The 25,341-nt window shown below is 52.2% G+C and overlaps 5 protein-coding genes across 5 annotated transcripts; 3 read left to right on the forward strand and 2 right to left on the reverse strand.

The window, feature by feature from the left end:
- Positions 1-1,879: 1,879 nt before the first annotated feature.
- Positions 1,880-6,494, forward strand: T069G_07155 (uncharacterized protein; the record flags this gene model as incomplete). The annotated part of the gene is made up of 4 exons (XM_056174365.1): positions 1,880-2,332; positions 2,392-2,737; positions 2,798-5,829; positions 5,892-6,494. The coding sequence occupies 4 exons, from the start codon at positions 1,880-1,882 to the stop codon at positions 6,492-6,494; spliced, it is 4,434 nt and encodes a 1,477-aa protein (XP_056027944.1).
- An 873-nt stretch (positions 6,495-7,367) lies between these two features.
- On the reverse strand, positions 7,368-9,603 carry T069G_07156 (SNF5 / SMARCB1 / INI1 domain-containing protein; the record flags this gene model as incomplete). Its single annotated transcript, XM_056174366.1, has 2 exons — positions 7,368-7,694; positions 7,771-9,603. 2 exons carry the CDS (start codon positions 9,601-9,603, stop codon positions 7,368-7,370), a joined length of 2,160 nt encoding a protein of 719 aa, XP_056027945.1.
- A 1,594-nt stretch (positions 9,604-11,197) lies between these two features.
- Positions 11,198-12,786, forward strand: T069G_07157 (metallopeptidase family m24 domain-containing protein; the record flags this gene model as incomplete). The annotated part of the gene is made up of 4 exons (XM_056174367.1): positions 11,198-11,219; positions 11,437-11,625; positions 11,691-12,503; positions 12,575-12,786. 4 exons carry the CDS (start codon positions 11,198-11,200, stop codon positions 12,784-12,786), a joined length of 1,236 nt encoding a protein of 411 aa, XP_056027946.1.
- Positions 12,787-14,358: 1,572 nt separating this feature from the next.
- On the forward strand, positions 14,359-18,827 carry T069G_07158 (PHD-finger domain-containing protein; the record flags this gene model as incomplete). Its single annotated transcript, XM_056174368.1, has 6 exons — positions 14,359-16,340; positions 16,781-16,877; positions 17,252-17,577; positions 17,706-18,152; positions 18,210-18,423; positions 18,501-18,827. The coding sequence occupies 6 exons, from the start codon at positions 14,359-14,361 to the stop codon at positions 18,825-18,827; spliced, it is 3,393 nt and encodes a 1,130-aa protein (XP_056027947.1).
- A 2,114-nt stretch (positions 18,828-20,941) lies between these two features.
- Positions 20,942-24,556, reverse strand: T069G_07159 (RNA recognition motif domain-containing protein; the record flags this gene model as incomplete). Its single annotated transcript, XM_056174369.1, has 2 exons — positions 20,942-24,191; positions 24,315-24,556. The coding sequence occupies 2 exons, from the start codon at positions 24,554-24,556 to the stop codon at positions 20,942-20,944; spliced, it is 3,492 nt and encodes a 1,163-aa protein (XP_056027948.1).
- Between the last annotated feature and the right edge of the window lie 785 nt (positions 24,557-25,341).

The raw sequence follows: 25,341 nt of genomic DNA on the forward strand, positions 1-25,341 counted from the left end.
TGGCACAGCAAACAACTTTAAGAAAGAAATAATAACGCGAGGCACGCGTCTTCAGTTTTGTGCGGCTTGTTTATCTGGGCAGCTGGCGGATGGAGTTTGAGGAGGCTGATACCAGACCGGCAAACTGGCGACTTGGCACTGGCACTGGCAACAAGTGATTGCCCACATACCTACTAGGTAGTACTTCAAGATACTAGGTAGATATCTAGAGGTAGTATGCACATAGATGAGATTAAAATCACTTAAGCATTAAGATATTCGCACTAGACATGAAGCTTTCACATCAAGGGGTTTGCCGTGTAAAGGCGCAGGGTGGTAGGGTTGGTGAAGTTGTCGCAACTAAGGACTTATTTGCTAAACGAATGTGTTAGGTGGAAATTCTGGAGAGATGTTTTGGTAAGTATGTACAATGTTGATGTAAAAGTTGGAGAAAGAACACGAATAGAGATTACATATCCCGTGGCAGGCTCCGTTACTCTGTTGTTGAGAATGGCCAAAGTCCGCTTCTGGCGGTAACAATACTGCAATAGGGCCAAAGGCTTATCCTAATTTGAAATGTTGCAATGTATTTATCATACACAAAGCCATATATACAACAACCTCCGCCAGAGTCCAGCAATACCGTCCCAGAACCACGGCCATATGTGAATATCCGAATCATGAAACAAACATCGTACGGGCAGTTTGTGAGACCCGCTAGGTACAAGACTGCCGGTCAGAGGTGACGGAGTACTAGGCAATTACAAGCAGAACCGAATATGTACTAAACAATTAAATATCATCACAAGAAAGCCGCACAAACATGGCACTTGCTACAGCCAGCCGTTTCTACTTGCAGCCCTAATCTGAGTATAGACCAGTCAAGCCAATCTCCACGAGTATACTGGCACGGATGATACATTAAAGGAATTGGGCTCAAAAGCCATTCTCCAACAGCTCTATCACCTGGAAGAATTGATATATGTACACCAAGATGTTGGCATCTTCTCCCAAAGCTTCGACGAGGTCAGGAGACTTATCACCAAACTCTCTCCACAAAGGAGTATCCTGTAAGTCAGATGTCATTTTCGCATCCGCAAGTAGATTTCAGTGGTACTTTGACATTATTCGGTGGAACGATTCAAGGCATGATTCAAAAATAGCTGAAACCCGCACCACGCTGCACAGCATCGTCATCACAGTGGTGAGCATCTTGCTCCTTACTGGCGAAAAATAGGGGCTGTTGAGCCGTCAGCGCTCTACACCCGTTGTCAATTTTTTTTTTTGCCTGGCGAGTTCTTCTTTCAAACACGCAGCCAGACCGGATGCTTTCATGACGAAGCTCAGTTTCTCTTAGGAACAGCCTAATGGTGAAACAGGCCGATACCATGAACCAGTGGTAGCAGTTAATTTACCCGGGCATAATAAACAATGCAAAACGAACGAAGTAGAAATTACAGCATTGCGCAAAAAAGGTACCTACGTTTTGTATGGGTAACCCACATAAACTCAGGTATTTGTCCGTATCACAGCAATTGCCCAACTAGCTGACGCGGGGCCACTCCGGAACATCTTCCCCCATCGCGTCGCGTAACCCAGCACTGGAGCTCCCCTCTAAACTTGTTGCTTCGGACATCGCCATCTTATGCATCATCCTCTCACGCCAATCCCGCGGTGCATAAAAAATTAGCAAAAAAATCTGCCGAGACCGGTCGTCGACTTCTCGAGCTAGGGAGCTGCTCCTCGCTCCGCCAAACCAAGCGTGTTCCAACTGTGCGATGCTGTGACCCGCGCGCAGCAAGACGAACGACTTCGCGACCAGCCAATCAAGCGGACCTCGGGATAGTTTGTTCGCCGCCTTTCGATAGCAACGCATCGCCATCTCTGTGCCCGCGCAACCATGGTTCGACAGTCTACGAGGAAACGGTCGGCGCCTGCGCCAGTGGAGGAAAAGTCTCACGCGCCGGAGGAGCTTCAAGAGGCAAACTCGGACGCTGCTGAGGTGGAATCTGAGCCGGAGCATGAGCCAGAGGCAGAGTCGCAAGAAGCTGAAGGCGGCTACGAAGGAGAGCACGGCAGTCTGCGGTTTAACGAGGAGCTATCATGGCGGCCTGCAAAGCCAATCCCCAGCGGCACTCTGCTGACTCGCCTGGAGAAGCTGTCCAAGGAGCTGGCAGAGTTTGAGCAGGGCGAAGTCGATCTGAGCTCGCTCAGGGATGTTGCTGCCCAGCTGGCGCATCGCAATCTGCTGCAGCATAAGGATAGGGGAGTCAAGGCCTACACTGCCTGCTGTTTGGTGGATATCCTACGGTTGTTTGTCCCAGATGCCCCGTTCACGGATGACCAGCTCAAGGTGGGCTAAATTAGCTTCGACATCTTGCTCATCTTTCTTTGCTAATTGATCTTGTGTAGATGATGTATGGTCTATTCATCAAGGATATTCTGCCCAGCCTCCAAGACCCCACGAATCCATACAACAGCCAACACAAATACGTTCTCATGTCTCTGACTGACGTCAAGAGCATTCTACTGCTATCGGAAATCCATGGAGCCGACGACCTGTTGCTGCGTCTATTCAATTCAACTTTTGATGGAGTTTCTGCAAACGCAAAGGCACCAGCTGAGGAACAGGTTGCAAAAGATGTCGAAATTCACTTGACGGAAATGCTAATCCAACTGATTGACGAGTCTCCCGGTAGCGTTCCAGCCAGTGTCATCGACGCCATCATCAGTCAGTTTTTGCGAGCTGCCCCCCCTGGTGGTGGTAGCCGAAACAAAGAGCAAAACGGCAAGCAATCAACGCTCCTTCTCAAGACAGAGCCAGCGGCCTATGTCATGGCCAAGGCTATTTGTAATGGATGTGCAGACAAAATGGCACGTTATGTTAGTCAGTATTTCAGCGATGTGATCCTCAATGCCTCTGGATTTGCAACGGCAGGGGGTGCTCGCCACGGAGACGACTCGGATGAAGAAGATGCCCATGCAGGGCCCTCGGAAGCGGATCTGAAGAGCCTTCGCCAGGCTCATCTTCTTATCCGAGAACTTTGGCGAGCAGCACCTGCTGTACTTCAAAACGTCATTCCTCAGTTAGATGCCGAGTTGTCCGCCGATAACGTACACTTGCGGCTCATAGCCACGGAGACATTCGGTGACATGATCTCCGGTATTGGAGCTGCAGGCCCACCACAGCCTCCTGTTCTTGATCCTGCCGCATACCCTCCAATCAAGCTGATGGATGATAGTCCAGCAGTAGCCGAAGCCAATGTTCTCACCAAGCCATACTCTCCACAGTCCTTCGCCCAAACACATGCGGCAACTTACCGCAACTTTGTTGGTAGGAAAAACGACAAGACAGGTACTATCCGGACTGCCTGGGTAACTGCTGTTGGTTACATTCTTTCTACTTCTGCTGGTGGAATTGGACTTAGCAGCCAAGAGGAGAGCGAGTTGGTAAGGGCGTTGGTTGACAAGCTAAATGATAGCGAAGAAAAGGTTCGTTTGGCAGCTGTCAAGGCAATCGAGCTATTCGAATTCCGGGACATTGTCCTCAAACTTGGCATCATTGGTGGTGTTGAGAAAGAGGGCTCAGTCTTTGCCAGCCTAGCAGACCGATGTCGAGACAGAAAACCCGCCGTGCGTGTTGAAGCAATGGTTCTGCTCGGCAAGCTTTGGGCAGTTGGAGCTGGAGAGATTGCAGATGGACAGGAAGCTGTTGTTGCCTGTCTCTCAGGCGTTCCGTCACGCATTATCAATGCTTTCTACGCCAACGATCCCGATCTCAATGTTCTCCTCGACCGTGTCATGTTCGAATGTCTAATTCCCCTGAAATATCCCCTCATAAAGGGCAAAGGTGCTAAGACCGCGGCTGCGTCCTCACAAGGAAAAGCTGCTGTTGGCCAAGCAGATCAGGACAAGATACGAGCCGAAAGAATTCTACTAATGCTCAAGTCCCTGGACAGCGCAGCGCAGAAGGCCTTCTTTGCCATGCAAGCCCGCCAGCCTCAGTTTGCCAAGGGTGTTGAGATCTTCATTCAGCAGTGCGAGGCGTACAACGGCGGCGTTATTGAAGCGAATGAGGAAAAGGTCAAGGCTGGTCTCTCCAAAACAATTCAATGGCTTGGTGCCTACTTTCCCGACCCATTAAAGGTTCGCGCGGACCTTCAAAAATTTGTCAAGCTCAACGAGCGTCGCAGCTACCAACTCGTCAAATATGCCATAGAGTCCGAAAGCGACTTCAAGACCGTGAGACGAGCCATTGCGGAGCTGATTACGAAAATCTCAGCGACCTCTGCAGCCGGTTCTCTAGATACAATCATTCCCTTGCTGTATCGGTCAAGCTGCCTCATGTTCAACCGAAGCCACCTGGCAACCATCATGGACTACTCCAAGAGTGATAAGAACGGCTTCGCTACTGTAGCACATCAGGTGCTCAATGACATATCTCAACGCAATCCCGATATTTTCAAAGCCCATGCGGAGGAACTGCGGAAAGAACTTATTCTGAAGGCGCCAACGGAGACCAGCAAGTCTCAGGATGCTGCCATCGGCGACATTCTCAAAGCCTATTCATCTTACGCCAAGAGATATCCGGGTGATATCACCTTTGACAAGAGCTTCACGCAGACTCTTATGAATTACGCTCTCTATGGTGTACCCATCAAAACGTCAAAGTACGCCATCAACGTCCTTCTTGCGAAAAACGATGACAAGAGCAAAGTGACGGCTACGACCCTCTTGCGTAAGGCGATGGCGAACTGGAAGTACGAAGCGCCCCATTTCCTCAACAAGCTGGCCACCATCAGTCAGCTAGAGCGCTTGGCACCGACCGTTACCATGGACTCGGACCAAGCAATCAACGATATGACCATAAAGAAGATTCTACGTGAGGTACGGACCGAAGCCACGCCGAAAGATCCATCCTGGGTCGATGATGCCGACATGGATGAAGAACTTCATGCGAAGTGTCTTTCCCTGCGAATTCTCGTCAACCAAGCTCTCGCTACATCAACAGATGCCGACGCGGAGGAGCGTATCAAGCCTATCTTTAAACTCCTCAAAACATTTGTTGTCGCGGAGGGTGAATTTTCCAAAGTCAAAGACACGCCCAAACACCACAAGAAGCGTCTCAGGTTGATGGCCGGTCTCATGATACTGAAACTCTGCACGGTCAAGAAATATGATGACCAATTCGACCCTGCAAGCTTCAACAAGCTTGCAGAGCTTGTTCAGGACACTGAGCTTCAGGTGCGCCGTCGCTTTATGGATAAGCTGCAAAATTATCTCACTCGGGGGAAGCTGCGCGCGCGCTTCCTTACCATCCTCTTTCTCACAGCATTCGAACCTTTCCCAGACCTCAAGAATCGTGTGGAGACGTGGCTGCGGTCACGCTCTCGATACTACGCCGACAACAACCAGCAAATCATGGAGGCTCTCATGGGAAGACTTATCCCTTTGTTGGCTCATCACCCTGACTATAGCCCGGACCCAGCTGACTTGGTGGATTTTGCAAATTACTTCCTCTTCTATCTGGGCGCAGTTGCTACTGAGCAGAACATATCGTTAATCTACAAGTATGCTGAGAGAGTCAAGCAAACGCGCGACGGTGTCGACCCAGAGAAGAGTGAGAATCTTTATGTATTGAGCGACCTCGCTCAAACATTAGTCCGCAGGTTTCAGGAGAGGAAGAATTGGAGCTTCCAGGCTTGGCCGGGCAAGGTCGGTTTGCCTACAGGGCTGTACACTGCTCTTCCATCTAGCGAAGTTGCACAACATATTGCGAAGAAGCAGTATATTCCGGACGAATTGGACGAGAAACTGGATGATTTGATTCGGGCAATGGACCGCAAGAAGGTATGGTTATAGTTCTTCTCGTCTATTTGAATTACCGATTGATTTCTAACTCTGTTCTCCAGAAGCGAAAGTCGATACATGAAGCAGTAGACCATCCAGCGAAGAGATCCAAAACTCAGCTGAAGACAGTTATCCGAGAAAAGCCAGGCCCAAAGACGAAGACAGCCAAGGCTCCTGGCAAGAAATCTGCAAGGCCCAAGGCGGCTATCAAGGCCAAGAAAGCTGCTCCTTCTGTGCCAGAGGGTGAACGACGTCGTAGCGGTCGTTCTCACGCCATTTCAACTTATGCGGAGCGCGGAGACGAGGAGGATGAAGAAGAAATGTTGGAGGGAGTCGCGGAGTGGGATTACGGCAACGATGATGACGAGGATGATGAGGATGCATCTGAGCAAGAGGAAAGCGGCAATGAAGATGACAACGATGGCTCCGAGTCGGAAAACGCCGAGCCCCAGGCCGAAGCAGAAGAGGCTGCTGAGGAAGAGGACGAGGAATCAGAGCCCGAGCCCGAGCAGCCCAAGAGCAACGGAAAGAAGCCGGCCGCATCCAGGGGTAAGGGGAAATCGCCGGCCGTCAAGGCCAAGGCGAAGCGAGCGACGCGGCCTACTCGCGGGCGGCCACCCAAGGAAACCTCGGACATGGACGTGGATGATGATGACGACGAGTGAAATATGTATGTTAGGGAAATTGGGTTTTGCTTGGAGATGAAATCGTTTATACTCTTTGGGTTCTGAAGATGGACACTTTTGACTGATTGACTGGCTAGGCTGAATGGTTTGTTTGATTTACAACTTGCTTTGTCTGTTATTTTATGTGTTTTGGTTTGTTTAAGAAGAAAATTTTTGTTCATATTGGTCTTTCTAGTCTCCTGTTGCGTTTTACGCTTGCTTTTTGTTCCGACTCATGATTCACCCTCATCCCTCTCTGTCTCTCCTGCCTGGTCTTGAAAAACCTCAGTCTCGTTAGCGGGAAAGCCTGTTCTTTGTCTTTTTCCCTTTTTCTCCTTTTCCCCTTCATCTCCGTCTTCGCCATGATGTATGATTTGGCTTTATGAAAAGGGGGATTGAAAAGCGCTTATGGAGGTCGCGTGATGTAATCTAGCCAGGTGTCTTGTCTTATATTCCAGCTTGACCAAATGAAAAATGTTTAACAATGATGTTACTGGAAAAGAAGCTCGAATCACACTTGAAAATACGTGTCTCGCAGTGTATAGTTTATAGTTGTCTTGATAATGTATTCATTGACTCGCCGTCCTAAATTCCAAGATAACACGAGCCTTTCCAGCACCGTTGCCCACCTTGTAAACGGCATTGATACACAAGAAAAAAAAACCCTCAAAAAAGCGCGCATCATACTATTTTCCTCTTCTTCTCTTTGTCTTTCCTTTGCAATATATATTTGCTCGCCAAAAATCGTTCGTCGTTGTATTCTGTCTGAACTCATCATGAAGCAACCGCTATTCAAGATATACGCCCTAGAATTCTACTGCATCCATTAATCCCCCTCCCTTCTCTGCCATCTTACTCTCTTGCCGGCTCTGGTCATGATGTTGACGAAGACGCACCGCCGCCTTGTTGTGCTAGCCTAGCCCTGACCTTTTCACGATGACCAGAGAACCGAAGATGAGCCTCGAATTTTTGCGCCGTCATATCTGGGCCGGGGGTATAAAGCTTCGTTGTGCAATCCAGGCAGCGGATGCGTGGTAGCCATGCATACTTGACACCCTCTGGCATGGGCTGTGTCTGGATGGGCAGCTCCGTAACGGGGTCAAGATGTGAGTACTTCATTATGGCCTCAAACCTGTCGCCGTTCGGATACTGTTTCTCAAGCTCCTTTAATGACTGTACAAGCCATTCGGGTGGTGGAGGCTAGTGAAAAGGGTGTGAGTGTGAGTTATGACTGCTCCCATCATGGGGGTAACGAATAGTCTACGGTAGTACTTACTGCTGGAGGAGGAGATTGGCCAGGGACGAGTGGTGGTGCAGGAAGACGGCCTATCTGTCCTGGGGGAACGGCTCCAGTGCCACCCACGGCCGGTTGAGGCGCAGAGCCTCCGGGAGTCGGAGTCGGAACTGGCGTCAACGACTTAGGCTTTGGTGGAGCTGCGAAGGTCGGTGTTCGTATGTTGGATGTTGAAGAGGGAGTTTCTGGGGGCACGGAGGAAGCAGCCAAATCGCGGTAGTCCCCTCTTATGATACGCTTTAGCTTTTCCCTGTTGACTCTCAGCGTCACCACCAATTCCGTACGATCTTCTGTCTCTTCGCGGAAGCGGCGAGATGTTCTGGTTTCGTGATGGTGACTGGCTATATCTGGCGTTTCTGACCGGCCCAGGTTTGCCATTCTTTGTTGGGCGGCAGTTGCGGCACCGCGCATGTTTCTGGTGCGAGCCGTGCCGGCGGCCATATTTGACGGCGCCGGAGAATCAGGTGCCGAGTCTTCGCTCTCTTCAGACTCGGATATCTCGCCATCTCGAGCCACCCGTTTCCTAGAAGGACCAGCCACCTTCTTGTACAGTCTACTCTCCTCAATGTTCGCCGCGGCTCCAGGAAGCACAGAGGAAACGATGAGTGTGCGTATGGTACGTTGCCTGTCCTTGAGGTCGGGGAGCTGGGGTCCGCCTCTCCTGTTGATTGATCTCTTCTGCCGCCGCTGGTCCCGAGAAAAGACTGTCTCGTTTCTTTCCAGATCGGCTTCGCTCATCTCGTACAAGTAGGGGGCGTATTCCTTGGCCTGTTGCTGCGGGCGGAAAACGGTCGGCAGCGGTGTCTGCAGGAAAGCAGAGACCAAATCCGAATCTTCGACGGGCCTTCCATCGAATGGATGACCAATGCTGTAGAGACTCTTTGTAAAGAGCTGTGATTGTTCGCGGATGCAGTGAGCAATGGCCGTGGTGAACTCCCCGGAAAGAGAGAGATCTCGGGTCATACCAGCAGCAAACTCTTCGGGGGAGTTGCTTGGGTTGTTGATTTCCCACTCGAACTGATCTACCAGCGTGTGCTGTCCAATGGTGATGTTGAGCTTAACTAGAATGCGCATCTCATCATTCTTGTAGGCCGAATAGGGGAGTTCTGGGTCCAGTGAGTCTTCTTCGGAATAGGCAAAAGGGTAAAAATCGTTGAGCTGCTCCCGCATCTGCTGGACGACCTGCTCATATACAGGTTGTGAGGCCGGAGGTTTCAGGCCCATGTCTTCGACCAGCTGCGCCGCAAACAGCTCGACAGCCAAGAGGCGCTCGTGCAAGTTCCAGGTGAAGGTATCGCGTAGCTTAATCTTGTCCCAATCAACATCCAATCTCAGGGGCACCAGATCTTCGTGCTGCTCGGCCTGCTTAAGCATGTCCTTTCGACTATATTTGAGCGGAGGCGTAGTGCGATGGCCGGGACGAGGTTTCTGGGACGGATACACGACTCGAGAGGGGCCGTGATTCTCTGTGTATCCATTGGCATAGCCGTTGTAGCCCTCGCCGTACAGCTTGCTGGGAGGGAACCACTGCTGGTATGCATTGCGGACGGACCGATACTCGTTGATCATTTCGCGCATCTCATGCGATGACTTCATGGTCTGGTTGAGCTGCTGGCTGAGGGCGGACGCGGCGATGGAGTCGCGCATCGTGTAGCGCTCAACCATCAGCCGGTCAAAGGACTCCTTTGTGCGCACGGGGATGTCCGCGGACCCGGACTTGGAGGTGGCATCTTTCGCATCGTCCGAGGCCGTGGCCGACGTCGTCGATCCTGGCCCCGTGGCCGGAGCCGGCATTGATGGCTGAACCGCGGCCATTGTCGGGTCGTGATGTTGGTCTTGTCGCGAGCGCTGGCGCCGCCGAGTCGCAGCGGATCGATGTCGATGCGGGTATCGGTATCGATATCGGTAACGAGAAAGATATCAATCAACACCAGTGTCGGGGCGCTGGATTGGAGGCTGGCTTCGACCCGAGAATCGTCGTGGCGGCTGCGAGTCCGACAAGGCTTGAGGTTTGGGTTTGTGGACAAGATTCTAATCGCAGCAGCGCGAATGGTGATAATTAATGCTAGTGGGAACAACTACCTATCTAGTACTAGGTGCCACCGCGCTCCAGGTACTAAGATGGCAGATGGTCGGATTACTCATGTGCAAGTACAGGTACTCGCATCTCAGCCTCGAGCCAGAGCCAATCCCAGGCAGAAGGGTCGACTAGAGCCGTACAGGTACTCGCACCAAGATCTGAGAGTCCAAGAGTGATTCGAAGCACCAATTGGGCAATTTATTCCGGTGTTCAGCCGCTTGACCCGTTTTTATCCAATACAAGAGCCTTTGAGAGTTCATCTCGTAATACTGCCTGAATAGACTGCAAAGCCTATTACTACTACAGTCTAACTCCTATATCTGGCTGGTAGTATTAACTGATCAAGTCGCCCAACAATGTTGCTTTTGCATGACAGGTGCATATACGAGATGAATTTTAACTCCAAGCTACGCAGCACTATGAAGAGTTTGAACAAACCTTGACCATACCCCACGGCTAATACGGGCATGAAGTTCTACCTGTTTACATACCCTGTAATCATCCAGATATTATTGAGGTGCACTCATTGCAATGCCATTGCGAGGCTACAGCGACCAAAGCGAGGACAAGAGGGAACAGAAAGGATAAAGTAAACATTGTAAGTGATTGATAAGCTAGGCTGCCTCGCTGCCTCTTCCTAGTTTTTGCTGGCACCATGATCAACTGTGACGTGCGTCTTATGCCCTAAACATGTGCTGCAAAAATGATGTAACCTCATTTGAGCCAGCCTCGGCCACCATCCCAGGTATGAAATTACCTGTACAACTTGATGCTATATATTGGCATATGTAGATGTCTAGGGAGTAAAAGGTAGAACTAGTTTATATAGAATAAATCCACAAGTCACCAATTAAATCCCCCCTCCCCAGAAGCATCCAATCCATCACCTGCTTTGCTGCTCGGCTGGCTCCGTCCGTTCTATTGTCTGCTTGCGGCTCGTCACCTGTTGCTGGGTTAGTCAGTCCCTCGTGCTTGTTGATGTGCGTCAGAGCTGGAGCAAAAACCCACTCCGGCACCTCGCCCGCCCAATCGTCGAGCTCGGCAGAAGACACAATAGCGCCCTCGCAGGCCTGGAGCAGCGCCCTGGCCGTCGTATGACTGCACTGGCATGCAAAAGTGCCCACCTGGCCCCGTGGATGACTGGTCCATTGGCACGGATAAACCCCTCCAAGCCCCCATTCGGAAATCCACTCTGCGCACACCACAGCTTTCAAGTTTGCTTGCCAACCTGCAACTCTGCTTTTTTTGCGACAGCGTCCGCAAGCTTGCTCCGACAACACCAGTCACAATCTTCCAGGAACTGCCGCTGAGCTCCATCAATTGCCCACCATGTCGGAGACCAAGGAGATCGGTATGTGCACTTACACTCAGCTGCCCATTTCTGCCTCTGAATTCTGTGTGCTCGAAAACCACCTAAAGCTCCCCTCCATTTGAATACCCCGCCAAAAATGCACCAAGCAAGCTCTCCATGTCGCCTGGAGCAATGACAGCAAACACCCGCACACGACCATCGTCTTGGGCACCCATCCGGGTCTATACATGGGAGCAAGGCTAACGGCTGCACATAGATTACACTCTCAACAACCCCGATACTCTCACCAAGTACAAGACCGCTGCCCAGATCTCCGAAAAGGTTCTGGCCGCCGTGTCTGAGCTCTGCGTGCCTGGTGCAAAGATCGTCGATGTCTGCCAGCAGGGTGACAAGCTGATTGAGGAGGAGATTGCCAAGGTCTACCGCGGAAAGAAGATCACCAAAGGTTGGCCTCATGCGCGTTTCCAGGTCCAATATGCAGTTTTATGGCTAACGAAATGCCCCGAAAAGGCTTCTCTCACCCGACCACTGTCTCCCCTTCTTCTTACGTGACCCCCTACACTCCTCTCACAACCGATGAGGCCGAGGCCTCAGCCGAGATCAAGGAAGGAGAGGCCATCAAGATCCAGCTTGGAGCTCAGATCGACGGATTTGGATCCATTGTCTGCAACACTGTCCTCGCCACCGAAAAGGACAAGGCCGCTGAGCCTGTCACTGGTCGCAATGCCGATTTGATTCTCGCCACCCACTACGCCAATGAGCTTCTTCTGCGACTCATGATCCCCCCTGGTCTGCTTGCTCAAGGTACCGAAGAGGAGAAGGCCAAGGCTGCTTCCCAAAAGGCCCCCACCCAGGCCAAGATCACCAGCCTCCTGGAGAAGGTCTGCGAGGCCTACGACACCAAGCTGGTCGAGAGCACCACGTCCTGGCTGTTTGCCCGCAACGACATTGAGGGTGCTAAGAAGATCGTCCTTGCCCCCGCCGAGGGAACCAAGGGTGATGGTGTCCCTGAAGTTGGCGAGGTCTGGGGTGTGGAGATGGGTGTGAGCTTGGGCTCCGGAAAGGTCAAGACCTTGGACCAGCGCGCAACTCTTCACCGCCGAACAAACCAGACTTACCAGCTGAAGCGTCCCACCTCCCGAAAGATCCTTTCCGAGGTGCAGAAGAAATTTGGTACCTTCCCCTTCAGCTTGAGACAGCTGGAGGACGAGCGTGATGCCAAGTCTGGTGTTGTCGAGTGTGTTCGAAGCAACGTTTTCCGCCAGTACGAGCTCGTCGGTGACAAGGACAACCTTCCCGTTGCCAGACTCCTTACAACCCTTGGTAAGTTTCACCGTGACGAAATGAAACCGTGATTTTGATAATGCGGCTTAGCTAACATGTGAGCGCGATAGCCATCACCAAGAACGGCATCACCAAGCTGGGCGGTGCCCCTGAGCTCGACCTCAGCAAGTACCAGACTGACAAGAAGATTACCGACGAAGAGGTTCTCCAGATCCTGGAGCAGCCCCTGGCCAGGAATACCGGAAAGAAGAAGTCCAAGCCCAAGAAGAAGTCGACCAAGGCTGACGGAACTGCTGAGGAGGGAGCCGAGGGCGAGGAGTAAAGCTTCGGTAACTTGTATTGGTGTAAAGGGTCATGTCTGTTGAGTGAATAGCTGCCCAGAGTCAGGATAACGCCTTGTTGATACTTAGGCAGAATATCCACTCGACGAACAAAAGAGAAGAAAAGAAAAAAACATTTTGGCTTTGCAATTCGTGAAGGCCAAGAGACGGGATTTTCTGCCCAACACAATCTATCTAGGTGATAGCGGTGGGCTACGATAGAGGGCTCGTGAAACTAGTGAAGCGAGGCAGTATATATAAAGCATCAAACACAAACCTTTTTCTCGAAGCAAACCCCGGCTACCACAGGTTTCAGCGCGTGCACGTTTATCTGGGAATGGAAGATGCGAAAGGATGGCTACAACAATTATCGAGATAAAAAGGTAATATGAAGGTCGTGATGATATTTTTGTTTCTTTTTCAGTTTTATTTGCAACCAGCATGGTGAAACGGCGATGGTAAAGGCAAGGGGCAACAAAGGAAATGAAAAAAGAAAAGAAGAGAAAAGAAAAGAAAGTCTCAGAAAGACGCAAGCTGGATATGGAAATGAAGCAGCGAGGAGCGCATCTCCCGCAGGTCCGTCCCGATACGAAGTGAGGTAAACTTGGCACAGCTCCTCACCCCCGTGAGACGAGTCGAAAAAAAATGAGAGGGTCCAAAGGCAGCGGAGGCGAACCAGGCTACGTTTGATCCATTCTTTGAAGGCTCGCCACGCAGAGGCAGCAGCCGAGGCTGGCGGCTCAAGCAGGGGGAAAATAAAACCGCAATAAACGCTTACACGTAGCAGATGTCCTCATGTAATAACTAATGCAGGTATGCCCGTACCCATGCCCAGGGCTTCGGGCGAGTGTCTCGGAGTCGGGCAGCAGCTGGGAGGGCGATTTTCAACTGATGGGAAATTGGGACAATGGCGAAAAGAGAGAGATACACGATGGAGAGATGGAGAGCAAGAGAGAGGCTGAGAGCGAACGAGGGCAGATAGACAGAGTAGGGAGGCCGGCAAGGCGTGCTGGCAACTGCCCGAGGGTGAGGGTGAGGGTGAGGGCGAGGCGCTGGAAAAAGAAAGGAGGGCCGTGCAAATATCAAAAGGCAGGCGGGAGGATTGCGCAGGCTAGACCGCTTCTACAGCAATCATTAGAAATACATGACAACTCGAGGCGATTTTTTTTGCTCTCGCTGTCTGCCAAACTAAAGGCCGGAACTCTGAATCGGTGGTGGGAAGGTGTTGAACCTTGGACGTGCCACTGGGTCGCCCCCCTTGTCCAACAAGCCTGGCCGCCTCCTCCGAAACTCATCCAGAACCTGCACCCACAGCCTTTCCCTTTCCCTTGATCCAAGCCACGCAAAAAGCGCGTCCGGAGCGCCAAAAATTCGAGCATCGTGCCTAGACAGCTGATGCTGTTGCTGCAGAGAGAAGTAGAGTTTTTCCCCGTTGCACAGGCCCCGAGTCTTCCCCTGCCAGCTCGCCGTCATCCAGTGGCTGACCCCGTCCCTTTTTCGCAGACACTCGAGAGCAGCGTTGCCCGTCCCGCGGCCAGGGCTGGGGGCAACCAGCAACTCGAACTCGCCTCGCCATGATTTCCTCCAACACGAGGGCGTCGCGGTCGCGCTTCTCAAGCCCTTCGCGGCCGCTCGAGGCCAAGAGCTCGGCGGGCAATGATTCCAAGACGTTTATGCAGCGGTGGCTGGAGCCATCGGTCCAGAGCAAGGCCAGCTTCGAGGAGGCGGGATTGATGCGGTACGGTGTGCTGGAGACCATGGCGCCGCTGGGGACGCTGCCCAAGCCCAAGAAGACGGAAAACGCTGGACCAGGCCACCAGTCTGTGCGGAAAATCATTCTCAGGCCCTCGGGGACGTCACACGCCGCAAACCATCACGACGACCAGGCCGCGCCGCCCAGGACCAGACCCAGGGCGCCATCTTCCCCCGCTCCTTCGACACCGCCTCCTCCCGCGTCAGCACCATCGCACAGGAGGCTACAGGCCGCCAAAGACGCCGAGGACGAAGAATACGACCCCAAGGGGGCTGCGCGTCGACGACCATCACGGCGCGTGTCGGTGCCAGCCAAGCCGCCGCGGCAGCACGCGAACCCGGACGAAGGCAAGAAGACTACTACCGTTGTCATCACTACGCCAAAGGCCAAGCTGGCAGCAGCAGCTACTCCAAAGAAAGAGCCCCGACGGGAGCCCGAGGATAGGGATTTCGCCGACAAGGTCGTGGAGGCAGCCGTCGACGAAGCACTCATGCACTACCGCTATCCTACGGCTTGGGCCCTCAGGTCACTCTACGATGAACGATGCGGCGATTCTGAATTTGTGGCCATGGTGGAGGACGTCTTCAAGCAGACAGCCGACGCCGAGACCATGGATGAATTCGCCCGGCTCATTGAAGTCAAGAAGCGCGAGGGAAAGAAGGACGATCAGGGCTGTTACTACTTCGTGCCTCCTTCTACTAATAGCAGATTTACTCCACACAAGCCAAAGCCAGCTCCCTATGCCAGACTTCTGATCCATCACGCCGACGACGACGAAAAGGGTGAGATGCGGGCGGCCAAGAGGAGCAAGACGTCGCACGCCGGCGAGACGTCACGCAGCAAGAAGATGGCTCACGGCATCAAATCGCATGGCGACAGCATCCGCACGCCATCGCGCAGGCGTCACCGGCGGGACTCGGGGTCTAGCGAGTCATCCCTGTCGTCAGCAATGAGCCTCTCGTCGCCGGAAGCCAGCGTCCACAGCCTCAGCCCGAGCCTCCAGCACGGCCCTGGAAAAGCTGGCAAGGCTGGCAAAGCAGGCAAGGCAGCGCACGCTCGTACTGCTAGCGGTGGTGGTAACGCTGGTAGTGGTGGTGGTGGTGCCACGGTCGCTGACACTGTGATTGCTGCTGCGTCGACTACGGGGGACCGGTCCCAGTCGTCCCATGATGCGCCAAAATCTCGGCCAATCACCAGCACGCGCCGCAAATCTCTCGCCTCCGACAAGCAGCCCGTGTCCAACTCTTCGGAGCCAAACTCTCCCACACTTCCGAGCCGCACCCACACATCCGCGACCGATGCCAGTATGCCTGGCAGGGTCACCGGCTCTGAGTTGTTGCTCTCCAACCCTCCCAGCAAAGCTGCTGCCGGCAACGCCAAGTCGGTCTGCCACAAGGACAAGGACGGCGCCAGCGCTGTCGGGGCTCAAATGCCTGCAGATGATGACGACTTGTTTTGGACTCGGCGTCGCGATGCTCAAAAGGTCACCAACGGCTATACGGCCAGGGAGAGTTCAGTTCGGAATGGCGACGAGGATGAGCGCGACGGGGTGACTCCTGCAAAGAGGACGAGGAGGACGCGGAACTCCCTGGCGGCTCCCATCAGCACGCGGTCAACGCGATCAGCAAGCAAGCGGCCAAGCAGCCACAACAACAACAACACTGATGATGTTGACGTTGCCGTCTCATCACCAGTGGCCTTTTCATTCAATGAAGGCAGTTCAACTGTTGGATCTCGTGCCGTGACGCCAACTGCCCTGCGTCCGACAAAGAAGCCGAGGACAGGTCTCCGTATCAAGTTGTCGTAAGTCTTCACTTCCTTCACTTCTCCCTCTCTTTCACTTCCCCCTTCCCTCAGTTTCAACTCTTTCCCAATCTGTCACATTTTTTGCAAGTGAATCTACCCTTTTATGCGCCTAAACGTCACCTTACTCTTTGATGGGGAAACACGAAGAAAATTTTGCTTCACACACATACACACCCCAACAAACAGCGCGAATGAGTTGAGCATGAGATTTGGGCTTCTTCGTCTGATGTGAAACGCAACGTGCGTTTGGACTCATCAAACCGTCTTCTCGGTCTTTTCATTCATGAAACACTTTCCCACCCTATCTCATCTCCTACTTCACATTTCACCACCAAACTGAATCCTTTGCCTCACTCGCCACCATCTCATCTCTTGAAGACGCGCTTGGATCAAATCAACTACTGCAAGTTTCTCCTGCTAATGAAACTTCATTATAGGCCGATGAAAAAGAAAGGCGGTACTGCTGCTGGTGTTCCTCGCTCAATGGGAGAGGCACAATCCGTAACGGTAAGCAATGGTGCACCAAGAGACCAGGTATGTGACTTTGACATTTCATCTTATCTCCTTGTGCGAATGAGAATATGCCTCTTTGCGAGCCAATGCTGCATTCGCAATATTCGACTCTGGCCATGAGAATTCACAGCCTAGAGCTCGAGGCAAGCGCCCTACGTTTCTCACGCACACAAATTTTTTTCTCGCACTGTCATACACTGCCCTGAATTGGGGCCAAAGGCCACTGGATGGAGTTATTGATCTGGGGGCCTACAACATGGGGCAAGGATCTCCAACCACGCACATTTTAGTGGAGGCCGTCTTGGTCCGCCCATGCCGCCTCGTTTTGGGGGATGATGCAACGTGTAATATGACGATGGGGGGAACAGCCATGCTAACTAGGGTGGGCATCCTAGGGATCCGATAACGATGAGTACTGCTCTGCATGTGGTAATACAGGGGATGTCGTCTGCTGCGATGGCTGCCCACGCTCATTCCACTTTGAGTGCGTGGATATGGTGCAGTCTGACCATCTCCCTGATGAATGGTACTGCAACGAATGCCTTGTCCGGCGGTATCCATCACGTGTGCCCGTCTATAAGGGTGCATTCGCGAGTGCTCTCAACGCTCTGGAGAAGAGCATTCCTCGTGCCTTTAGCCTGCCTAAAAAGCTTCAGAATCGATTTGAGGGTGTCAAGGCCGGGGCTGATGGAGACTACGAAGAGGTGACGAGCAAACAAAAGTAAGTGATGCATTTACCCGGCCGTCTCCTTGGCATTCATTTCATTTACGGACTGGGCGGCGAGCCTCAAAAGTCTTTGGAATATCTTTATATACATTGATGACTGACTGCTATTCTTTTCACTACAGGAAGCGTGCTGGTTATGATGAGCTGCCGGATTTCTTCAAGCAACGTGAAGACGGAGAAGCTGTGTTATGCCACGCCTGTCAAAAACCAGCCACTGAGATTCGAGCCATCATCCCTTGCAGCGCCTGTCCATTCCATTGGCACATTGACTGCCTCGACCCCCCACTGGCCATGCCCCCCGTCCTGAAGACTTGGCGATGTCCAGCCCACGTCGATGATGTGTTGGGAGATGTGCCACCTCTGGCGCCAGCGCATCGCTTCCGCAGAGTTAAAGGCGGTCAAATCATTACGCCGGCTTTCTCCCGCGGAATCAGGAACAACGGCCACATCGAACTTGATTGGGCCGACGACCCCGAGGAATCTGATAAGTCGGGCTGGCGTGACCCCGACTCGTTTGGCAAAACATACAGGCTACAGGCCAAGGGAGTTGTTCTTGACTTCATCGAGCAGTAAGTATCGCGTGGCTCCCCCATTCAGGTCTTGTCTTGTTTCTGACCACCTTCAAGGCTACGGCATCGTGGTGCTGGATATGGCCCGCGTCATGACGAATTGCGGTGGATGTCGTATGCACCTCCGGCCCCATCCATGAGCGGTGCAGGCGGTCTGCTTCTCGGGTCTGCTTACGACCGCAAGGTGAACGAGATGCAAGCATCTCTAAACCTATTGGGCCTCAAGCAGAGTCGGTCCGAGAATATCGATCAGCTTACGGCTGCTCTTCTGGTATGTACTCGCACACTGTCGTGGCACTACCTTTGTTTTTCTTTTCTTTTACTTGTCCGTTTATTAACTTTGCTCAGTCTGCTGCCGATGACAGCGTCTTAGCCCTGATAGCAAAGGGCAATGCGGACAACATCGCCTCTGGCCACCTAGTTCAAGATGACAGAATGAGTCTTCGTGCCATGCTGGCACAAATGAACGCCATGGGTGATAGGATTCGCCATCTCCTGGGCGATGAAGCCCCGCCAACAGCAGTGGATCACAAGGCTACCGATGCGGGCTCGCCTATCACCGATGCTTCCGGCGTGGATACATTTCCAGAGAAGACAGAACCAAATGCCCCCGTTACGGAACCTACGCCACCCTCGACCGTGGATCATGGGGAGGGCACTATGGAACTCGACTGAACACGAGGAATTTGCTACCATGATGCACCCTTCCTACGGACAAGTCTTTTGCCTTGAGAGCGGGTGACGAATTGCCGGCCTCGATAGACTGTAACGAATGCCTGATTACGACAATATCGCCCTTTTATCTTTAAGCCATAGAAGACTTGATTTTTTTTTATACCGCTCGCAGACAAACCTCTATGCGATTGGTCTCTATTTTCACTGATTTTCGACTGTTTGCGTTGCTCTATCGCATTTGGGGTTTCCCTCTCCCTTTCTGCGAAGAAAAAAACATGAAACCAGGAGTTGGGGAGGCATAATTGATCGCTTGCAAAACATCACGACTCGTCCTTTTCGCCTACAGCAGTCTGTGGCTTGATTTTTGGCTCGATTTTGATATTTATTTTTCCTTTGCCTCTTTTCATTTTGCTTTTCATTGTGTTTCTTTTTCTATACGCGAGATTTTTGGCATCTTACGCGCGAGTTGGAAGAATAAGATAGGAGGAGAAACGGAACGAAAGACTGCAATTTATTTTACCTTTAGCCAGACTAAAGGGTGGGAGTGGTTTTTCACTCTTTTCGCCTAGTCTGCTGGTTTTCACTGCTGAGAACCAATAATGGGCATGTTGCGTTGTGCCCTGAGGAAGAGATTAGTTGAGATGAAGGAGACTGATGGAAGAAGAGAAAAGTATGGGCGGTTTTGCCGGAGGAGACGAAGGGGGAGAGAGAGGCGCAGACTTTTAAGTAATAATGCTGATGCAGCTGTATCATATAGCCTAAGGTGCCGCGTGCCATGTTTCGATGGCAAGGAATAAGGATAAGGATAGTCTGACTGATGAAAAAACGATACCATGATATGCAAAGGTTCGGCACCGCTGCGTTCGTGAAGGCTTATATAAATCAACTTTTATATGCATTCTTGTACAACTAGTGAAAGGAGGAATCCAGTGTAGGAAAATCGGTTGATAGTATTTTGCTTTGGATTTTCATGATTGAAAACTTTTTTTATTGATCATAATATACAACTCTTCGTTTCAGCCGTCAAACCTCGTCATCCCCCCTCCCACCAGCCAGCTTGAGAAAGCCAAGCCAACGTAAAGAAAGAAAGAAATAGAACGAAAAAAAAAGCGTACTCGTCTCACCTCACCCCTTGAGTCCTATCCATTCAAGCTATTTCACGCAAAAACGAGCAACAGATTGATTTCCTCAGCACACCTTCACACTCCCTTTTCTCATCTATCGCTTGCTTTCTGCCAGCCTTCATTGAAACAAAATTGTGAAAAAAAATCCATTCCAAGCTTAAAAAGTCATAGAGCACAAAAGTATGAACGTATGAACAGCATTTTTCGTCCTTTTTCTTTCTTTCTTTCGTGGATGATGGAAGGGGAAGTCGTCCGTGAAACCTCGTCAAGAGCTAAAAAGGCATAAGTCGTCCGATTTGCTACACTGAAAGAAATAGAGAAAAAAAAGGCAGAAGAAGAGGAGTAAGAAGAAGCAAAGGAAAAAGAAGAACAAGAGAAAAGAAAAGGCTATGGGTCACATTAGACATCAGCAGAATTCGATTGCTCTGACAGCGCTCCCCGCAAAATTTTGCATCCGAATATTTTTCTTTTCCAGCATAAACAATCGATTCATATCCGTGACCGTCCGTCCATACATGATTTTGTATAAGAAAGAGCAAAATGAACAAAAATGACGTGGAGGGGAAATGCCTCTGTCTGTCTCTTTTGAGTCGCGGCTTGAATGTGGGAGAACCAGCCCCAGTATACACGCTGCTAATTAGGTCTAAACAGAGGAGTTGTTTCGTGATGATGGTGTAAATGAGAAATCCTCGACACAAAAGAACCATTGTAGTAGGTCTCTTGTGTCTCGGAAGGCAAATATCTTTTAGCCAGTATTTGTCTAGACCAGCCCGCTGGAGGTGAACGCTGTCGCGTGGGGTCTCTATCAAATTTCAATCTTCACCAAACTCCGCGCGGCGCAAGAAAAGAAAAAGAATTCTTGCCTAAACTGACCGGCTAGCTGTAAAACAAAGGCATATAAGACCGTAAGCTTGTTTTTGTCGTTGGCCGTACACCGCCGCCATGTATTATCAATCCAAAGAAACATTACTTTCTCTGGAAATCCATATGTTAGTAATTGTTGCGGCCCTGCCGGTTCGAAGATGAGGGACGTACACGACCGCGTCTACCATTGACCTGTTCTTGTTGCTGCATATATCCCATGTTGGGCATGCCTCCCATGTTTCCACCATAGCCGTATCCGCCGACCATACCAAAGCCAGGAGGCGGGCCATAAGGTGGCTGACCACCAGCAGGAGGTTGCATTGGGCTTCCATTGGGCATATTTTGCTGACGATATTGATCAACTGGTTGACCAGGGTTGCCGTAGCCACCAAATCCAGGCTGCATCGGGGGGAATGGATAATTCATCTGCGGGTTTCCTCGATTCATCATGCCCTGCTGATATTGCAGCTGTGGGACACCCATAGCAGGAGGCATCGGTCCGTTGGGCCCATTGTACATCATCCCCTGGTTGAAGGCCGGATAAGGGGGAGCTCCGGAATCGGCATTATCGCCTCTTTGCTGGGTGTGACCGGTTTCATAGTTTGAAGAACCACCCGAGGTGCCGTTGTAGAAGGCCTTGTTAGGCTGACCACCTTGCTGGCCGTGCTGCTGCCCATTGGTTTGCCTTGAGGAGGTAGGTCTCTGGCGCTGCTCGGCATGGGTGCTGGCATCTCGATTTGGCCCAGCCGTTCGAGTTGAGAGGCCCACCTCGTCCATGAGACGCTTGTACCCCTGGTTTGCCTGTGCCTTGATTCTAACCAAAACATTCTTGACATTTTCTGTGACCTCAAGGCGCATAGTCTCCTCAAAGAAGGGCGTCGTGAGGACCTTGAAAATAAACGTGGCGCCACAAGCCTGGTCGCTAAGGATAGCCTCAAGCACCTGGTCATTGGGGGAGATGAAGAGGCGCTTTAGAATATTGTCCCGGGCCTCAGTCTCATTCTTCTGGTTAATGACCTTGAGGACTGTGAGATAGGCGACCTTGTGGGTGCACAAGGGTACCAGGTACGGGATCAACCGGGGGGAGAGAACGTGACGACGGTTGGAGAAGGTGCAAGTATCCAGGAACCAGGTCAGCAGAAGTGCGCCGTTAGCATTAGTTGCAAGCTGGACACTGTGCAGCGCAATGGCAGCGGCCAACATTCTCTGCTGATCCTTTGTTGCATGGTGGCTCTCCAGGCAGGCCCTCATGGCTCGAGCGCCATAGCGGCCTTGGGAAACCTCCCACATTCGGCTGAGCATAGCCTCGAAGATGAAATCGGTGTAAGGGGCGCCGAACTTGAGGCATCCCTGTAGGACGTAGTTGCCATATTGGTCCAGGAAGAGAGGGACAGCGTAGGGTCGAAGGTTTTCAACAATGATGGAGAGCTGGCTAGGGGTCTTGCATACGTCAATGATCTTCTGAGCCGCCCACGTGCCGTTCTTGTGAATGCCAATCTCGGCCAGATGAGGCGCGATCTCGGCGAGCATTGCATCCCTCAACTGGTCGGAACAGTGGTCAAATAGCTTCTGAACAACCGTGTTGCCGAGATAATCAGATGAGAGCTCGGCAATCTCGGGAAGCATGTCAACGGCGATGCTTTCAATCTCTGCTTGCGAGAGCATTTGGTTATCAATTCGCTTGCGAATGTCTCTCAGCTTGGGGGCATCATGGACTCTTGTATGGGTTGGCTCCCGAACGGGAGGAATCTCTTCTACATAGGAGTTGTACTGGACTGCAGATTGCAGAGTCTTGGAGATTCGAGCCTTGTCTTCATCAGTGGCGCCGAATTCTCCGACGATGTCGAGGATATCCGTCACCATGTCACGCAAAGGAGGCAAGGTGGGCGTGGCGCTAGTAAGCGCTCCAGCAGCAGCCGATGCGCTCTCCCCAGGCCCGGCGGCCAAGGCTCCCTTGCCAATGTCTTGAGTCTTTCCATAAGGATCAGGGCTAGGTGAAGGAAAGGCTCCATCATGTCCCGGAGTGTTGGAAGCAGAAGGGGGCTTTGCAAAGTTGATTCGGATTGGACCTGCGCCAGGGAAGATCTCCTTGCCATTCATGCTGGCCTTGGCAGAGACTGCACTCTCCACTCTCTCAAAGTTGACAAATCCACAGTTCTTATGTGTGAGCACACGAGCGGAGAGAATCGGCCCGTGAGACTTGAACATTTCGACAAGAGTAGAGGTGGTGGTGGATGTGGGAATACCACCAAGCCAAAGAGCGCTGGTTGGTCCATCGAGACCCTGCTCTTCGGGATTCAGATGGCCAGCATTGCGGCTGTTGGATCGTCCCAGGTTCATGCCAGCGACTGCCTGTGAGATGTCGTCGTACTCCTTCTCATCCTGCAAGCGAATCTCAGCCGTGGTGATGGAGTTGGTGCCTGCGCCAGCTTGGTTGTTGCCGTAGGTTCCCACCAAGCGGCTTCCCGGAGTATCCAAGACACCAGCGGTACGGGCACGCGGCCGTGTGGCCTGAGTCGCAAAGGCCCGGACAGCCATGTTGTGGTTGTGGATGGCTGCTTGAGTGGCAGCCAGTTGATCCTGCAGCGCGGCGTACTGGCTGTCCATTGGCATATCGGCGTCGTAGTCATCCTCGTCCTCGTCAGCATACTTGTCCTTGTTGTTGACAGAGTAGGAGCGGAAGCGACTGGCGTGCCGGGTCATGTCGAAGTTGGAAATGTAAGATGGCGTGGCAAGTTGAGCTCTTGCGGGTTGTGGGGTTTCAGCAAGACCAAGGTAGTCCAGAGTCCGCATGTGCACGTCGGACTCTCCGCCGCCTTCTCTGGAGAATTGAGACTGGGCTGGCGAGCTCGGGCCGTTGGAACCAACACTGGCGATGCTAGCTAGAGTAGAGCCTCGTTCGCGGCCAAGACCAGAGGGGTTCCAGCTGCTGAAGATTGAGGGGCCAAAAGGCGAGGCCGAAGTAGGCAGGTTGGCGAATGGGCTACGCTGTGGCATAGACCCAGCACGAAGCCTGGAGAGAAGAGTCGAGGTACCGGGGTTATTGCTCTCAGGCGGTTCAAGATTGGGGGATGGCGACTTGTTGAACGGGCTCTGAGAAGGCGTAACGCGAGCAGACTTGGCTGGCAGCCCAGGTACGGCTAGCAGATTGTTGCCAATGCCACCGGGGAATCGCGAGGGTACGGTACCAGCTCGAGCCCGTCTGGTGGGAGGCAAAGTCTCGGGCGTAGGTAGCTGAACAAAGTCTGGAAAGCCGTCGGTGGGAGACTCGGGGATGTTTTCTCGGAGAGGAGTCGAGTTCCCACTTGTCGGTGGCCCGCCCCAAGGGTTGAGAGGGAGGCCAGGAACACCTTCTTGAGCTTGAATCTCGCGGGCCCTAGAAAAAAAAAAAATCAGAATCAGCCATTTGTTGCAATTAGACGCCACACGCTTCAACCACATAGAGTTCTTCCTGATGCTTATCGGATTGGGGAGGCGGAGCTCTTGGAGTGCCACGAACCTTTTGGAATAGAGCCGGCTAGAAGCCGCCATCTCGTGCGACGGAGAACCAGCCCCGGATCGCGTGTTGCTAGCTATAATGCTACTTGAGTTCATGCCGCCAGCAAGGCCAAAGACTGATCTCGTCGGAGCCGACAGGGGATCGATTGGCGAGTTTGTGGCGGAGGGAGAGTTGGAACGGTTTTGGCTGGCAGAGTGCGAGGAATAGCCGAGTGCCAAATGGTCGGATCTGGAAGCTGACATTATCGATTATCCAGGTGGCCGCATGGGAATACGGCGCCTCAAAATTATGTCTTTTGTTTCTTTCTTTGTAGAATGCACTATGAATATTACTTTGCGAGTGTGAAACGCCGCTCGTCAGGTAGAAATGCGATGAATGGAGAGTAGATGCTCGTCGAAGCTGGTCTTGAAAATCAATCGGTCAAGGAAAAAAAAGGCCAAGGTGACGTGGTGGCTTCTTTTGAGCGGTGCCGGGGGAGGCAACGATGCAGTGTGAGAGGGGATGGAGGAAAAAAAAAAGTGAGTGCAGCCAGGAAACGGCAAAAGAAGAAGAAAAGATCCAGTAGCCTGTATTACAATATGATGCTGCGAGAAAAACTGGACTAACACCTCCTCAGCGTCGAGAAACGGGGTGGAGGCACAAGAGAGTTGCGAGGATTTGCTCCGCTGGCTCGTGTGCGGAAAGTCGGCGACCCAGGATGGAGCTTTTAGCGAAGAATTGCCGCCCAAGGCCGGTGCAAGCAGAGCAGAGTCGCGGGCGCGGAGGAAGGAAAAGGAAGACGAGGCAGAAACAAAGTCGTGATCAATATACAGGCCTCAATGAGGGTGGAGGAGGGAGAGGTTGGAACCTGCAGAGGGAGAAGTTGCGAAAAAGTCGACGTCGATGCTCTTTGGGGACGATTGGTGGTTGCGCTGTGTTGGGTGTGGGATGGCGGTACATGTACTTGGAGCCCCGTCGTGCTGCAGGTATTGGGGTGCTGCGTTGGCGCTGGGGAGATACCTGCGGCGTTGTACCTTGCACCATCCCG

Source organism: Trichoderma breve, chromosome 4 (genome assembly GCF_028502605.1).
Source record: "Trichoderma breve strain T069 chromosome 4, whole genome shotgun sequence".
NCBI classification, from domain to species: domain Eukaryota; kingdom Fungi; phylum Ascomycota; class Sordariomycetes; order Hypocreales; family Hypocreaceae; genus Trichoderma; species Trichoderma breve.